The sequence below is a fragment of the Oryza brachyantha genome, chromosome 8 (assembly GCF_000231095.2).
Source record: "Oryza brachyantha chromosome 8, ObraRS2, whole genome shotgun sequence".
Taxonomy (NCBI): domain Eukaryota; kingdom Viridiplantae; phylum Streptophyta; class Magnoliopsida; order Poales; family Poaceae; genus Oryza; species Oryza brachyantha.
In genome coordinates, this window is record NC_023170.2 from 5,681,933 (window position 1) to 5,700,070 (window position 18,138).

The following is an 18,138-nucleotide window of genomic DNA, read 5'->3' on the forward strand; positions in this document are numbered from 1 at the left end:
ATGGCATCATATAATTGGGTGGCAGAGAAGGCAATTCTTTTTCTAAAGAAGGATCCAAATATTGGTACCAAGAAGTTGAAAGAGGAGTTAGAGAGCAAGTATAATGTCACAATTGGATACCACACAGTGTGGCAAGGTAGGCAGAAGGCTGCAGACCACATCTTTGGGTCATGGGAAGAGAGCTTCGCATATTTGTTTAACTTCAAGGCGGAGGTTGAGGAGATAGATGTACATGAGGATGCTGAGGGTATTTATTTTCATAGATTCTTTTGTGCATTCAAACCTTCCATTGATGGCTTCATAACTGGATGTCGACCATACTTGAGTATAGACTCTACGGCCCTTAATGGAAGATGGAATGGTCATCTACCTTCTGCTACATCCATAGATGGACACAATTGGATGTTTCCAGTTGCATTTGGGTTCTTTCAAAGTGAGACCACTGACAATTGGACTTGGTTTATGCAGTAACTTCATAAAGCAATAGGGGAACAACCACACTTGGCAATAAGCTCAGATGCTTGTAAGGGGCTAGAGAAAGCTGTCAAGAGTGTTTTCCCTTTAGCGGAGCATAGAGAATGTTTTTGGCACTTGATGCAAGATTTTATAAAGAAATTTCGAGGTCCACTGTTTAGGAACATGTACCCTGCAGCCAGGACTTACATGCCTGATAGATATGAGTATTTTATGAACAAAATTCATGAGGCAAATTCAGATGTGAAGCCATACTTGGAAACTTATCACAATCTTCTTTGGACACGGAGCAAGTTCTCTGAAGAGATAAAATGTGATTTCATCACCAACAATTTGGCGGAGTCATGGAATAAATGGATCAAGGATATGAAGGATCGTCCTGTTGTAGAGCTTGCAGATGGCATCAGGTCAAAGACAATGGACCTTTTGATGAGGAGAAGGAAGATAGGTGAGAAACTAGATGGTGTGATGCTCCCTATTGTAATTCGCCAACTCAATGCAATGACTAGAGAATTGGGCCACTTGAGAGAGTGCAAGGTGATAGGGACTAAGCAGAGGTGACTGAGATCACTCCTGAACATGAGATTATTAGACACGCAGTTAATCTTACAGAATATACATGCACATGTAGGGAGTGGCAAGTTTTTGGTAAACCATACCCACATGCATTAGCTCTCATAATATCAACTAGAAACCCTAGAATGGCTGATTATCTAGATAATTGCTATTCGGTGCAAAAGTATAAGCTTGTATATGCAAGTATTATTCATCCTCTTCCAGATAAGTCACGGTGGCCAAAAGTCAATATTGGCTTCAAGTTGTTGCCACCTTTGACCAAGAGAGATGTAGGGAGGCAAAGGAAGAATAGAATAGTTGGTTGTCTTGAGAAAGGAGGAGGTAAAGCTAGGACTAAAGGTAAGTGGCAAGTCCAGTGTAAGAGGTATTTTGGCATGGGGCATAGGCAAACATCCTCAAAATGTCCTTTAAATGGTACAAAGATAAAAAGGTAAATGCATATATTTACTTGCTCTAGCATATTGTTCCTTACCTCTTGAAAAAAAATCTATTTACTTGTTTTACATTTTCAGAAATAGTTGTGCCAAACAAGGAAGACCATTAGGTTCAACAAGTGCTGCAGTGAGTGCACCCAAAGGACAAAAAATTGCAAGAAACAATTCCACCAATGCTAGTCCTGGGCCTATCACTAGAAGGTATCATTGTTCTATTTCAATGGTATTTTGATCATGTATTAAATTTTACTAACACTTGCTTTATTGAAGTCAATTAGCATTGATCAATGCTAGTGGGGAAGATTCAAGTCAGATGGCAACCTCCAAGGCCTACTCGTGCTGCAAGAAAGTTAGAAAGATCACCCCAAAGAAAGGGAAAAAATGAGTGCTTCTACTTTTACTATATCAAATTTTGATGGTTTTGTGATGTCAAACATAGGACCATGCAAATGGTTGGTTTTATTTTGTAATCAACACTTGTCTGACTTGGTGATGATGTAGTCTGGAATTCTGGATGGCATTGTGAGACCCGTGGATGGTATTCTCAAATTTTGTTATTTGAATTTGTTTGACTTGCTTATGTATGAACACATATTATGGCTATATGCTGTAAAAAAAAGGGAAATCTGTGAACATTTTATCAAAATTTCAAACTGTGGAAGCATGCTAGCAAAAACTGACATTTTTTTGCTACATTCTGAAATTAGCTAGGTGCACTGTTCAGTTCCAATTGATCTCTCCCCATTTTTCTGTAAAGGTGTGTAAATTGTTTTTATTGGAAATTACTAACTGGAGTTGTTCATGTATCCTCCATGTATATCATCTTGAAATTAGCAATTCTGTAGCATCGATCGTTGGAGCATTTTTTGACTACCATCAACGTTGGAGCAATTCTGTAGCAATCCATGTATATCCTCTCTGTATCTTTTTTTATTTAAGGGTGTGCAAATTGCTTTTCTTGGAAATTACTATCTGGAGTTGTTCATGTATCCACCATATGTACTATCTTGAAATTAGCAATTCTGTAGCAACGTTGGAGTTTTTTTTTTTTGAACATTCCGTCATAAAATTCACCAAATTGCAACAAGTCACAATATAGCACAACTAAATTTACCAATGGAAACTAATGCACTGCTCCCAAAACAATATCTAGCCACATGTGTATATATGCCACAGACCATACTGGAGTTGACAAATATCTCCAAATTCTTGCAAGCTGCATGCAGCCATGAGCAGCAGGAGAAGTAGCAGGAGGATACGCAATTTAACTGGAGAGAAGATGGAGCAGTGCCGCTACACTAGGGGCAAATGTGTCCATAAAGATGAAGATAAAAAATAAATCTGTTAAGAAAATTATAAACTGAGAAAAAAAAAAGAATGTTGTGGTACCAAATAAAATAATTAGCAACTTCAATGGTATTTTATTAAATGTATACTCATTGGGTGGTAAAAGATTAAAGGTGTGCTAATTGAGTGTTATATTATCAAAAATCTCCCCTAAACAGGCCCATAGTTGGCCAATGCCATACAAGGGTCGGTGTTGCCGATGTTGTTTGCATCAATCCATCTCACCTCGACGCCAAGCTATATATCCATATATAACATAAGTTTTAAAAATGATACAACTAACATTTTGGTACATGTTTGGTTTTATTCAAACACTTGGTACAAATATATAAGTTATGAGTAAAACACATTTAGCAATAAATCTAATCGAAATAAAATAAACATTTACTGTTTCCGTTTCATAATGTATTTGACTCTTTTGCTTACAATATTTGACCAAAATTTAGTACAAATATAAAAAATAATAAGTCGTGCTTAAAGTTCTTAAGTCACAAGTAAAATAAATGATATTTTCATAATTTTTTTAAATAAAATAAATGATCAAACTTTGTAAGTGAAAAAGTCAAATATCTCATATCATGAAACGGAAAGAGTAGTAATTAATTCAACCGCAAGAAAAATAAATCATAATTACGTCTCCTGGCACCCAAAGTCTATCGTTCCTTTGTCGAATTTTTCAGCGAGAGCGAGACATCAGTCGGCGGCTGCACCCAAAAAGCCTCACGAGACACCCGTCACCGCGCGCACAGTAGCGCAGGCCAACAAAAGTCTTCCGTCTTGGCTTTCAAAAAAAAAAAAAAGTCTTCCGTCTTGTGTTTGACTATTCTCACCCACTTCATCCCATCCACTTCAGCAGGTTCAGCTGGCGAGCGATGATCCCATGCCATCCTCCATGGCTCTCCGGCCATCAAGATCCATCCTCCACAGCACCTCCCTTCTGCTGCTGTGCCTATGCACGCCACCGCCGCCGTCCTCGTGCGGCTCAACGTCGACGATACGGCGCGGCGAGGCCGAATCCCTCCTCCGGTGGAAGTCCACCCTGTCGTCGTCGGCGCCCGGCGCTGCCCCGCTACCCTCGTGGTCGCCGGCCAGCTCCAGCTCCGCCTGCTCGTCCTGGCGCGGCGTCACCTGCGACGCCGCCGGCCACGTCGCCGAGCTCAGCCTCCCGGACGCGGGGCTTAGTGGCACGCTCGGCGCGCTCGACCTCGCCGCGTTCCCGGCGCTCGCCAGGCTTGACCTCCGCCACAACAGCATCACCACCGGCGCTGCCTCTGTTGCCGCCACCACCACCACCACCACCAGCAACCTGACATACCTTGATCTTTCTGACAACGCCTTCTCCAGCCTCGTGCTGCACGCCTTGCCTTCGCCGCCGGCGACGCTGCAACAGCTGAGCTACCTCAACCTGTCCTCCAATGGACTGTATGGGCCGATCCCGAGGTCGCTTTCCGCCATGGGGAAGATGAGAGTGTTCGACGTGTCACGGAACAAGCTGGACAGCGCCATTCCCCCGGAACTGTTCACGAGCTGGGCAGAGCTCACGCAGCTCCGTGCTCAGAACAACTCCATCGCCGGCAGCATCCCGGCAGCGATCGGCAACGCGACGAAGCTGCAGTACCTGCGCCTCGCCAAGAACAGGCTCGCCGGCAAACTCCCCGTGGAGGTCGGGAGGCTCGCGAGCCTGCAGGCTCTGGAGCTGGCAGAGAATTTCCTGACGGGGCCGATACCAAACACCGTCGGGAACCTGACAGCGCTGGTGGCGATGGCCCTCTTCTCCAACGGCTTCACGGGCGTGATACCGCCGGAAATCTTCAACCTGACGACAGCGCTGCGAATCATCGATCTCAGCACGAATCGATTGGAGGGGGATTTCCCAGCGGCCATAGCATCCCTCAGGAATCTCTACGGCCTTGATCTCAGCAACAACAGGTTCAGTGGCACCATACCGAGTGATCTCGGCAGCAGGCAGTTTCTGACCATTGTGCTGGCCAACAACAGCTTCTTGGGAGAATTCCCCATGGCAGTCTGCCAGCAGCATTCCCTGCAAATCTTGGACCTGTCAAACAATCAGCTCCATGGAGGGATCCCTGGCTGCCTGTGGGACCTACAGGACCTAGTGTTCATGGATCTGTCACACAACATCTTCTCTGGGGATCTTCCAGCATCAGCTCACCCCAACTCATCATCACTGGAGTCAGTGCACCTGGCAAGCAACAACCTCACTGGGGGGTATCCAGTGGTCCTAAAAGGATGCAGGTGCCTGACAGTTGTGGACCTTGGTGGTAACTGTTTTTCCGGCACAATCCCCTCATGGATTGGAACTCACAATCCCTTGCTGAGGTTTCTCATCCTGCGATCCAATGCGTTCCATGGAAGCATCCCGAGGGAACTTTCGCGCCTCTCCCATCTCCAGTTGTTGGATCTAGCGGCCAACAATTTGGTAGGCTCGATACCGACAAGTTTCGGAGATTTCGCGTCCATGATACAGCCAAGAAATGAACTGAACTTGCGCTCAAAAGCCCAACAAAGAATCTTGGATGGGCATGTTGATTTCATGTACATAGACCGAATCGGCATAAGCTGGAAGAGGCAGTACCATACTTTTGAAGGAACGGCTGCCCTCGTGGCAGGTATTGATCTGTCAGGCAACCATCTCTCCGATGAGATTCCTTCAGAGCTGTGCAATCTTGAAAGTGTCAGGTTTCTGGACTTGTCGAGAAATCATCTTTCTGGCATTGTTCCAAAAGAGATTGGTGGTTTGAAGATGCTGGAGTCCCTTGATTTTTCTTGGAATGAACTCTCCGGCTCTATTCCTCCAAGCATATCAGATTTGATGTCCCTCAGTTCACTGAATTTGTCCAACAATCATTTGTCAGGTGAGATACCATCTGGTTATCAACTCCGGACGCTTGCGGATCCGTCGATATATAGCAACAACTTTGGGCTATGTGGCTTCCCATTGAACATAGTATGTTCAAATGGTTCAAACTCTACATCAGCGTTGATAGGAGGGGATAAAGATAGCCAGGAACTTGAAATCCTAAGCTGGTTTTACTCCATATTAGCTGGGCTGGTCTTTGGATTTTGGTTGTGGTTTGGGGTATTACTTTTGTTTAAACCTTGGAGATATGCTTTTTTTCACCAAGTTGATCATCTACAAAAGAAGATTATGTAAAAGATTTGTTGCATGTATGTAATTTCTGCATAATATGATGCCAACTACTTTATCTGTTCTATATTATATTATAAGATGTTTACAATTTGTTCTAAGTCACTTTTTTAAGTTTGATCAAGCTTATAGGAAAACATTGCAACTTCTACAACACCAAGTTAGTTTCATTGAATACACCATTTAAGATATATTTTACAGTATATTGGTTTTGTGTATTGCTAGATTTTTCTATAAACTTAGTCAATTTAAAGTTTGATTTAGGATAAGCCCAAAACGACTTGATACTAATATGGAGCTGAGCGAGTATTTGTCTAAGGAGATGAGCTCTTGCCAATTTTGGAATCAATTATTGCAGTGTTCTTCAGCAGAAGATGCAGAATTCCTGTTCTGTCGAAAAGGTTCGAGAAAATGCCACAGGAGAAAATTTTAGATGAGGAGAATGAGAATAACGAGGAGCCATGAAAATCGATTGCTACTGTGTGAGGAGATTATTAGATAAAGGATAAGGGGGTGATTGATTGGGAAAAAGCCAAATAACATATTTGTAGATGAAAAAATAATTTATAAATAAAACGCTTATATACGTATTCTTAGCGATTTAAAAATCAAGGCTAAAAAATAAGCTTCGGTGAAAAACTTCAAAATCAACTCCCATTTTAAGGTTTGAAAATTCAAATTTTGGCTTATAAGCATAAGCAGAAGCGAAAAGATTAAAGTGAAAGTGGCTGTAAGTTATTCAACCATCTCATGTTTTTGTGCCAGTAAGCAATCGGCATCCAGTACAGTGGCTATTGCCAGGTTTGATAGGGGGCGGACCACAATTATCACAATTTTTTTGTGGTCTTCGACGATTTCTCGCCGTGATAATTATGGTTCCACGGCTAGCATACCGTCGGTTTTGGCAACCCTAGCTATAGCAACCATAATTTTAGCAGTTCCTGTAGCCACCTGTTGGATCTTGATTGAATGGACCAGATCTTGCATGAGTACTATTCATGAAAATATGGGTCGGGACAGCAGCAGTTACTGTTAATTTAGCCTGCAGATACTAGTGACAGCAAACAACGTATGCATATGGTGCCCTCTCACGAACTTCGTGCATTATAACAACAAACTTGAGCACTGAATTTGCCATATAAGAAAGATTTATTGTGACATAGATGACATGCAAATTGCTGATGCAACAGGCTAACTAAACCCGAATAAGAAAGGCACCCAAAGTAGTTTACCAGATTATGCAATTTTCTCTATAGGGACAACATCAACATGACTCGAAACCACATCTTCTGTACATAAAAGTTCCTTATATGACCTTAATCTCCTTGAGCCAAGCTGTGTGAAGTGGGCATGGATCTGGCTTTCCTTGTGCGAGTGCCTTTTCGGTGAGGGAGTAAAACCAACCATTCCTCCACTTGAACTGCTCCATTGAAAACTTGCATTTTAATTTAAAAGGCACTAGAATAGGCAATGTTTAATTGTTATACAGATAGCCAATGATAGGCAGGACTTGCCTCCTTTACAGCAGTTGGGAAGTGTGCAACAGCTCTGGAGTACGCACAAAGTCTCTCTTCTATGCCTGCATCAAATGTAAGCCCCCTTTCTTCAGCTGCGGCAGATGCTAATTCTGCTATGAGGCTGGCAACCTGTAAGAATAAAAACATAAATGAATATGTTGTGACCCTTAGAGAAAGATTAGACAGTGGCAACTTAAAGTAGAAGGGCACTTGACCAAGAAGCGCAACGGTAGGGTAGGAAAAATAACCTAGAGTTTAGGGGCAGGAAACTTGTTTGTTAGTTCATCTATGGTCAATGAAAAAAGATTTAGGCCATCCTTATATAGAAGATATGACTCGACCCATAAGAAATCTCTCTCCAAAAACTATGTATATAGATAAAAACTCAATTTGATCTCATCTTGAAGATAACAAGCACCGCACTGGCTACTACTGGTCATGTGTGCACAGTAATCCTGCATGAGCGTCTTGCTTGAACAACTCTGTATCTATCTTCAGGCACTTCTCCCAAAATTACTGAAGCGAACTGAATCATAAAAACTCCATCTATTCCAAAATGTAAGCATTTCTAGGGTTTGAATCCTGTACCAAAATATAAGAATTTCTGGTATTATTCATAGTAATACTTGTCCCATCAATCACTTCCCATTCAAAATTCTTCTCATTTTATCCTCAGTTACCCTTCCACCCCACCTCCACACATTCGTCATTTATTAAGGGACATTATAGTCTTTTCTTCTCAACCTTAATCTCTGCTACATGCTTACATTTTGGTACAGGGGTAGTAGCTACTACCTCCTTATTTTAATATGTGATGTTTGTGACAAGCTAGTTAGGCTTTTTTTTTTTGCCTAATAAAGAGAGATTAACACATATAACTTGGATGCATCTTAGAAATTCAAGAAATAAGAACAACCTCAGATCGGTATTCTTTCTCAACAGCACCAACAGTAGCTCCTGGATGACGGGCACCAACAAGCATGAATGCTGATATCCAGATCAATTTCTCTAGCATTTGCTTCTGAAATGCCTCTTTTTCAAGTACCTGATTTTCCAGTCAGCAATTGCAACAGGATTACTTACCACAAATGGATATGCTTATCAGTAGAAAACAACACAACATTCATTATTTTTGTTACTTGTTGGCATATTATTCATTTTATTTAAAATCTTGCACATGAAAGGAATGAAATGTTGACCGGTTGAGTATTTATGATATGCATCCATTAAAATGTGTTGTAAGAACAAACAATCATGTGAGTACTTTTTTGCCATACACTTCGCTACCAAATTGGTAATACTAATGGTCCTTGGACTTACTGTGCATTTACAGTCAAACCATAATAGACATGAACAGGATGGCGATCTGTTGATGGAAGGAATGCAGAACTGCAATTTATGAGCATCAGCTAGAACTACAACTAATGCAAATGTGCAAACCCACCTTGCAGGTAAGCCCACCATTTTGCAGGCGAGCAGCCATGGCTGGAGCCCAGTTCCCAGATGCAGCAGTCAGCCCCTCGGGATTGGTGTCAGTAATCCCATCCACCGGTGGCTCACCAAGCTTCGACACGGCAAAGTAGGCCAATACCTGGTTTGCTTCCAGTAATCCCTTGCTCTCAAACCAAGGATCCAACATTCCATTCTGGAAAAACACCAAATCTGCTCTAGTATTAGCTCCCATCACACACCAACACTAGGGGGTAAACGGAAAATAATATTGTGTCGTTCTACACCAGCTCGTGCATAAGAAAGTGAGCACTTAAAGTTAGGCATGATGACGTCGATTACAAATGTATTGACAGTTCTGCTAATGATAAAACTTCTAAAGCACTTCAGGTGTGTGTGTGTGGGTGTGTCTGTTGTCTAATATCCACTATTCAAAACCTTGAACATTCTTGTCAGTTCGCTGATCCACTCAGAAAGTTACCAAACGAATTTGCATTACGACCCTGTTGTTAATCCATGAATTATGGCCATCTCCATCATAAAATCTTGAATGTTTTCATAGAACTGACGGGCATCACAAACAGCGAACTCTATACTAACTATAAAAACTGAAACTGAACTGCCAAGTACTCCAGTTTGAGTGGCTGGGTTCAATACTTCAATTCACAGCACAACGTTGTGCGATCCATTCAACCCGCTCGAGGAACCAACCAAACGCATACTAATAGACGACCTGAGCAGCAGAGCAGCTAGCGAGGGCAAGCAATGTCAGAGCAGAAGACGGCGCCGCCGCCACACAAGCTTAAGCTAGCAAGCACTAGAGTCGGGGGTGGGAAGAACACGGAGACGAGAGCGCGTGCGTACCGCGCCACCGCGACCTCGGGGTGGCCTCGAGCACGGCGTCGAGGTCGTCGTTGCGGGTGCAGACCAGGATCGGGCCCGCCGCGTCCCCGGGCACCTTCTCGCCCCGGCCGACGAGCACGTCGGCGCCCGGTGGCCCCATGGCGAGCAGCGCCTGCCCCACCCGCCCCCCGCCCACCACCACGGCCGGCTGCACCGCCGTCCTCGCCGCCTCCATCGCCGCCGCGGACGCCCTGGGAGCGAAAGCCCTCGCCGAGGAGGAGAGGCGGCGGCGGCGGAGCAGCGGGGTGACGGCGACGGAGACGGAGGCAGCGACGGCCATTTGGTTTGGGCGCGAGCTTGAGGTGGAGTCGGTCGGGGTGAGGTGACGGCGTTTGCTTTGAGGGGAGGAGGGGGGTTTGCCGTTAGGCGGGCAAACGGGAGCCACCCAATTAGTGGATGGGCTTATCTGCTCCGTTTGTGGTCACCGTAGGATGGGCTGTTCTTGGGCCTGGATAATTTGGGTGGGCTTTGTTTCTGGGCTGTGAAAGCTGCTTGGTTGGGCCTTTCTCCCCTGGCGAGATAGTGCTGAATTTTTTATTTTTTATTTTATTTAATAAATAATTTACAAAAATATATTTTTGTTCCAAAATTTACAGATCTAACAGCATCCACAACGGCTCATCTATCTCATTCTCTATCCTGAAAATAGAGGATGAAGACTATAAATTTGAGCTCTAACAGAATGGTCATCCTATCATCTATTTTTAGATGTCATCCATATTAGGGGAGAGAACCTTCGTATTTAGATGATCTCTTTCCATCATCTAAAGAGATATAGAGGATGTCATTTATAGATGATCTGGTGGAGTATAAAGAGATATGAGGGATGAAACTGTTTTAGATGATCATCCAAATAAAGATCTGGATGACCAAATTTAAATGAGTTGTTGGGGATGCTCTTAACCTCGGCGAAGGGGGAGTCGGGGATGGGTGATGACGACGCGGTGGTAATTTTGTAGTTTGGCCCCTCGCCGCCCTCTGTAAGGGCTGGCAAGGGGGCAAATTTGCGAAATCGCCGTGCGCGCTCGGGAAATTTTGGGTTAAACTGTGGTTTGATATATATATATATATATATATATATATATATATATATATAACGTATTTAATTACTTAATTACGAGTACTACCTTAGCTCAGTGTTCACCGCCCCGCTCTTCTATCCAACTGCAAAATTATGCGTCGTCATCGCTCATCCTTGGCTCCCTCCACGTCGTCTGCCACATCATCTTTCCATCCTCTAGGAGGGCGGCAAGAGGTTAGAGCAACTCCAACAGTAGTTTTATTCAATTAGCTAAATTTAGTGTATGTACCCCTTTCTAAAAAAATAAAACCTTCTAAAAGTATGGGCCAAACCAACAGAATAGGTAAATCTACACCCTCTATATTTTAAATCACCTCCACATCATTATTTCCTTTTCATTTTTTAGCACTTGGCAAACAAAATTCGGCTTGGTGAGAGGTATCAGTCGCCGCCGCCGCATACAAATTGCTTGATCACCTGGCTGATTGCTCGTAACCGAGATAGTGATCACCGCATACAAAAGCTGCACGCCGGCGATCGCCTTGCATTGCATTTACGCTGCCCGTCGGTGCTCGCCTTGCAGTGTATTGTCACGCCCAGAAATTTACACCAAATTTCTGAACAATAGCATGCATTAATCTCGGTCCAGGAATCAGCCCGAGTACACACTATGACAAATTAATACACAGTTCCACGACTTAAAAACAAATAAAAATAATTATCTATCGAAATGCAGCGGAAAAAGAAACAAAGCAAAAACCATCTAATCTTCAGTTTCAGCTGGCGATGACGGCTCCACACCATAGGCATTCTTGACGGCGGACTGAACCTCACTTCAACCTTCGGAACAACCTTCTTCTGACTTCTGACTCAGGCTCTAGCACTTCCTCTGGTGGAAAAAATTAAGCAAGGCTGAGTACAAACCACCGTACTCAACAAGTAACACCCAAGAGAGGAAGAATTATATATGCAATTGGATAACAACGATAGGCTAAGGTTAAATTGCACAAAAGCTGCAGTAATTTAGCAAAACTGTAAATAAAATAGACTGAATAAAAAGTAAAGTAACATTTAAAATAATCATCCACTGTCCAACGTTACACCACGTTGCAACATGTCCAAACCACTATCCAGCGTTACACCACACTGCAACAGGGTTAACCCTCTGTCCAACGTTGCACTACGTTGCGACAGACCCAAACCACTGCCAACGTTACACCACGTTGACAGGGTCAAACCAGTACCAAAATTCATCAAGTTATTAATGGTTCAACTAATCCCAATGAATCTGTCAGTTCGCCCAATAACCGCGGACACGGCTATTCGAATAGTTTTACTCTGCAGATGTGTACAACTTTACCCACAAGACATGGCTCCCAAGCATGTTACCATGCCCCAGCATATCACCACGATACCTCAGTATGGAAACCATGATAAGACCTTTCACCTAACCCTCTCTAGACAATCGCACCACACTTCAGGTTTCGCCCCCTCCTTTACACCAAGTCGGGCAGCCCCCTCTTGTGCCTAGGTGAATCCGGAAGCAGCATAGCACCATCATTACACCACGATTCCTATCCATACTCCATGCCCACCCTTGCTTGGGTACGTCGAATAGGGACAAGCTAGACTACAAGTCTCACCGTTGCCCATTCTGGCTCGTGGTTAGTACGTGTAAGACTTTTAGGGCTTCCTGAGAACCGGTCCTTAATTGCTATGGGCACGACTCTAAAGACCATGCACCCACAGCCCACCATAAGCAATATTTTAGTTGTAATAATCCGCATCGGGAAATTCATCATGATCAACAACCATTAAAGGTCTATCAGGTCTAATAATTAATGAAATGATAATTGGTGAGCTAGTTGAACTAAGCATGGCTAAGCATCGCCTAATCCTAATTCTAGTCAAATTGACCCTGGGATGACAATGATAATAAGTGGGAAACAACGGATATAAAGGTAGCCCAATAGATAAATAATAAATAGATTTGCACAAAACAATGCATGTTTGAATGTAAAGCGGGGAATTTTATAAACATGGGATTAATATGATCAAAGAAGGGTGCCACTTGCCTTGCTCTGACCCACGAGGAACTTCGGCGACGACTTCGAGAACGAACGGCGCTGCGACGGGGTCAAAACCTACGACAAACAAGGCAAAACAAGCAAAAAAAGACTATAAAACTACTGAAACAAAGAAAGAAACTATTTTTAATGGATTCTTGGCATTTTTCTAGATTTAATGAAACTTGAATGGACCTAAACAGAAACAAGATGAATTAGTTATGAATTTTAGAAGATTAATTGTGTTTTTAAACTAAACAGAAACCTTAATTGATTTATTGCGCAAATATTGGAGGTAATGACATCAGCATCAGGAGAGAGAGGAGGCTGACGGCTGGGCCCATTGGACAGTGACACAAGGCAAGGAGTAGGCACTGACAGTGGGGCCCATGGGGGAGAGAGTCAAAAAGGGAAAGGGAGAGCTAAAGCTGACAGGTGGGCCCCATGGTTCGGTGAGAGAGACAGGAGGGGAGGGGATGACACGTGGGGCCCACAAGGAGAGAGAGGATGAAGGGGGGTGCCGACTGACAAGTGGGCCCCGCTTGTCAGTGGCCCCAAAACAGAGAAGGGGAGGCGGCTTCGGCCGGATGGAGGAGGGAGGCGGCGGTCAGTCCGGCGAGCGGCGGAGGACGGCGGCCGACCGGGCGGCGACAGCGACAGCGACGATGACGACCGGCAACCGGCGGCCAGCGGCGGGAGCGGTGGCGAGAGATGGGTGGCGAGGAGTGGGCCCGAGGCGGCTTTGGCCCGGGGAGATGGCGGCATGGCATGACGGGCACCGACGCGCGACAGCGACGGTGGCTTCACCTCCGCGGCGGCGAGGAGAAGGTGGTGACAGGCGAAGGGACGGCGACGATGACAAGAGCGCACACACGCGTGACGGCGGCGTCGGCTTGGCAGTGCCGCCCAGAGGGGAAGAAAGAGGGGAAAAGGACGGCGGCGGCTCACCGGCGATGAGAACGGTGGCGGCTAGTCGGTGTGGAGGAGGCAGAGGTGGCGACGGGGTTGCGTGGCTCGGAACGACGACGAGCGACGGGATCGGGTGGCGGCGACAGTCGAGGGAGAGAGAGGCAGTGGCACGGCGACGGTGCCCGACGGCGGCACAAGGGGAGGGCGACGGCCGGCACGGGGAGAACGATGGCGGCGACGCACGAGCACGATGATGCTCCGACAACGGCAGGGTCGCGTTGATGACGGCGAGGCGAGGGTGACGACCGGCGGAGGGGCAACAACGACGGCCGGAGCGCGCGAGGGCACGACGGCGGCACCGGCTCGGCGTCCACGGGCGGAGAGGAAAAGAGAGGGAGAGGGAGGACGGCGACGGCTTACCGGCGACGGGGACGGCGACGAAAAGTCGGCGAGGGCCAGGGACAGGTGGTGACGGCCGGCGGCGAGGTAGATCGGCAACGACAGTGGAGATCGCTCGGCGGCGCGAGCACGAGCCGAAGGGGAGCAAGCGGTAGCCGAGGGGAGGATTTTATAGGGAGGCGACGCGCTTAGGGCGAAGAGGCGGTTAGCGCGGCCGGGGTGGACGCGGCGCGGTGAAAGCGGCAGGTGGTTGGCGGCGGTGCGAGACGCGGCCGGGAAAAGCGGATCAGTGGTTGCGTGCGGCCGTTGCGGGACACGGGCAGGGCAAGGCGGCACGGCGCGGACGCAGGCGAGGCAGACGGAGGCGAGACACGTCGGCAACGCGGCGCGATGGTGCCGAGGAGAGCTGCGGCGCCGGCGAGGCGGCATGACGGATGCGACCGGCACGGTGAACATGTGCGACGCGGCTTGGCGCGGGCGGCGACGTGCGGTGCAGCATGGCTCGGGCATGGTCGGCGCGATGCAACGGCAAGGAAGGCGTGCGACAGTGGCGATGCGGTGCGAGGCGGCGAGCACCAGTGGGCAGCAGGCGCAGCAGAGGAGAGCGACGGCGTGCGGTGCGAGCGCGACGCGAGTAGGACAGAGCGGTGGCGCATGACGCGAGGCTCAATGCGACTCAGCGCAAGCACGGCCAGCGAGGGCGAGGCAGCGAGGCAGCGGCCGGTGGCAACCATGGCGAGGCGGCGGCAGGGTGCAGGAACGCGGCGCGACGCGACGGTAGCGACGGAGAGAGGCCAGTGGCACGGCGTGGCGCAACGACAGCGTGCGGCGAGGCAAAGGCAACACGGGCGTGCGCGGCAGCTGGAGGTTGGGGATGAGTGGTGGGGCCTCGGGTCCCACCTGTTAGGAAGAAAGGAGACCGTGGGAGGAGATCCAGACTCCGGCCGCAAGGGAGGAGGAATTGGGCCGAGGGAGGCGATGAGGACTTCGAGATGGTTGGGCCACGGCTCAGGAAATTTGTGAACAGTATGATATTCGCATAATAGAACCAAATCGTGCACGAATCAGAGATTCGCACGAGGAATCAGATCCGAAACGCGAAACCGTGAACCGTTAGCGGAACAACGGCAAAAGTTAGTGACCCGTTAAATCAAGATTTAACGACTCGCTAAACTGGAAACTGAACGACTTTAACGTAAAACCAATCTACGTACGAAATTGAATTTCATACTATAGATCAATCTCACGCTAGCTAATTAGATTAGAAAATCTAAGCAATTAAATAGTAGATCAAAGATAGACTGATTCGCATGAGTAAAACGTATGCGAACCTGAGATTTGGTGAAGAGGTTAGCGACGGATTGCTGTTGTTCCTCGCTATCAGACTAGAAAACCTAAACAATTAAACGGTAGATGAATTTAGATTGATTCGCTAGAATAAAATATATGCGAACCCGAGATTCAGGAGAAGGAACCGGCGGATGGTTGCACTGCTGCTCGTTGGACGGGAGGCGGCTCGAGTAGCACACAAGAGGGAGACGGGAAAAAGAGGCGAGGCTATAGGGTGTATTTATAGGGGAGAGCTAGATATAAATCTAAGAATCAATCCCCTATTGAGAAGTAAATAGATAAAGTTTCAAAGAGATAAGAATTAGAGTCTAATTGATTAGGAATTGATTTTACCGTGAGAGAGGTGGAGATCGGCTCATGGCTGGCAGGGGGCAGGATGTGCGTGCGTCCAGGGGGAGGTGGGGTGGAGTACGGCTGGAAGGAGGGGAGTTGGGTTCGGCCAGGAGAGGGAAGGTAGGGAGGGCGCAGGGGGAGGAGGCAGAGGGGAGGTCGCAGGTGGAGGAGATCGTCCAGGAGAGGGGGAGAGGATGTGCGGCAGGGGAGAGGTGGGGAGATAACCATCTAGGGAGGGAGAGGAGGTGCGACCAGGGAGGAGGAGTTCGGCCTGGGAGAGAAAAAAAGAGAAAAAGAAAAGGGAAAAAGGAGAAAGAAAGAAGGGAAAAAGAAAGTAAAAAGGAAGGAGGAAAAATAGAAATTGCCTCTAATTTTGCCGATTTTTATTAAGTTTATTTGAGCAAAATTTTATTGTCTGAAATTTAAATATAAATCATGTTAATGATTTAAAATACTTTTGGGACATTTTAGAACATTCCGAAGAGCTTCCAATTAAATTGAATTAAATTGCACTGGATTTTCTCCTGAACTTTAATTAAAAAATTATTTTTAATGCATTATTTAATTAATTATTGGCTAGGGTAAAACTCAGGGCGTGACATGTATTCACGCCATGTTTCCTTTCTGCCGGTGTGAGCGCAGGAACGAGGAAAAGCGCGCTAACAAGCGAGGGAGGAGCGCGAGGTCACGGGAATCAGCCGAAACACCTGCGCAGGAGAGGGATGGCGACCCGCGCGGAATCGCCAAACTTGGCTAGCGCCGGAGAAGAATGGCGACTGAGTTTTTCGGAGGAGGAAGATAACGATGCTGTTGGATTGCAATTTTATCCTCAACTCTTCCATATTTAGCAAATTGGTCAATTTAGCACTGTTGGAGTTGCTCTTAGATTTGTAAATTTTGGAAAAAAAATATAGTTTTGTAAATTATTATTAAATAAAATAAAAAAATAGATAGTGCTCCCATAGTTTCACAAGTTTGAGGGACTATTCATTTTAGAGGAAAAACGGAAAATTAGATTCCTATGAAAGTTACTCAGTTTATGAGAATTAAGTATAGGAAAACGAAGAAGATTATTCTCTCCTATATATTGTAGAGACAAAATGTAGGAAAATTTTCATCCAATCAAGCGTCTTAGAAAAACTCTTTTGGGTTGACGTGGATATCTATTTCTATTTCTACTTTTTTTCTATTCCTATGTATTAAAATTCCTCCAAACCGAATGTGTCATCAAATTTGTTATAAGTCAAACTTTTTTAAGTTTGACTATGATTAAAGAGAAATGTGCTAACATTTATAAAAACAAATTATTTTTAATAGTATTATTTATTTTATACTAAAAATACAACTATATTTTATATGAACTTGGTCAATATTAAAGAGTTTTAACTTAAAATAAACTGACATAAGTTGAAATGGATGGAGTACTAAAAAACCTTTGGCTCTTGTATGAATGGATTAGGGTTTTAGTACGAGCTAGGATCGAGGCCCATCCATAGAAGATTTTGTTACTCATCCAAGCAATGTAAGTGCCGTATCTAGATCCTGTTTGGTATAACTTTGGATCCGAGATTTTTGGATGGGGTATATTTAGGTCGACAATCTATGAATATTCATGATTATATAAATAACATAGGGATGAATCATTTTGTTTCTATTTTTAATGTTCTTTAATTTACTTACGAACTCTAAATATAGTATAGATATGAGATCTAGAGTTATATCAAATAGGGCCTTTTAATTTTGCATATTTGAAACAACAAATGAATAAGACAAATTAATGTTGATATAAAAATCGACCTTATCAAACAAAAATACTGGAGGAGGAATACTAAAACAGAAACTCCATAAGGGACGTCCGTCTGAACCATCGCTCTACCCCACGCTTGCGCTGCCACCGCTGCCTCCTGTGTGCGCCCGCGTAGTGCCGTTGCCTCCAGTCCGCCCTCCATCCTGCGCTCATCGCGAGGCACGGGCGATACCAGATGAGAGCAAGTATAATAAGTATAATACCATTACGTAAGCTGGCTAAATGCTTATATGGAAGAGAGAAAGAGATGGGCTATAATCTTAGGCCCTATTTAGTTCACAAAAAATTTTGTGAGAGAGGTCACAACGGTACGTACGGTCATATATTTGAAGTATTAAACATAGTCTAATTATAAAACAAATTTTAGATTTCGCCTGAAATTAC

General features: G+C 45.4%; 2 protein-coding genes across 2 annotated transcripts; one reads left to right on the forward strand and one right to left on the reverse strand.

Moving 5' to 3' along the window:
• LOC102699982 (probable leucine-rich repeat receptor-like protein kinase At1g35710) lies at window positions 1-6,465 on the forward strand. Its single transcript, XM_040526746.1, has 4 exons — window positions 1-247; window positions 716-954; window positions 3,688-5,707; window positions 6,359-6,465. Exons 1-4 carry the CDS (start codon window positions 1-3, stop codon window positions 6,463-6,465), a joined length of 2,613 nt encoding a protein of 870 aa, XP_040382680.1.
• Window positions 6,466-7,072: 607 nt separating this feature from the next.
• LOC102700263 lies at window positions 7,073-10,180 on the reverse strand. Its single transcript, XM_006659921.3, has 5 exons — window positions 9,831-10,180; window positions 8,962-9,179; window positions 8,434-8,562; window positions 7,515-7,646; window positions 7,073-7,420 (listed from the first exon to the last, which is right to left on the reverse strand). The coding sequence occupies exons 1-5, from the start codon at window positions 10,147-10,149 to the stop codon at window positions 7,307-7,309; spliced, it is 912 nt and encodes a 303-aa protein (XP_006659984.3). The 5' UTR covers window positions 10,150-10,180; the 3' UTR covers window positions 7,073-7,306.
• Between the last annotated feature and the right edge of the window lie 7,958 nt (window positions 10,181-18,138).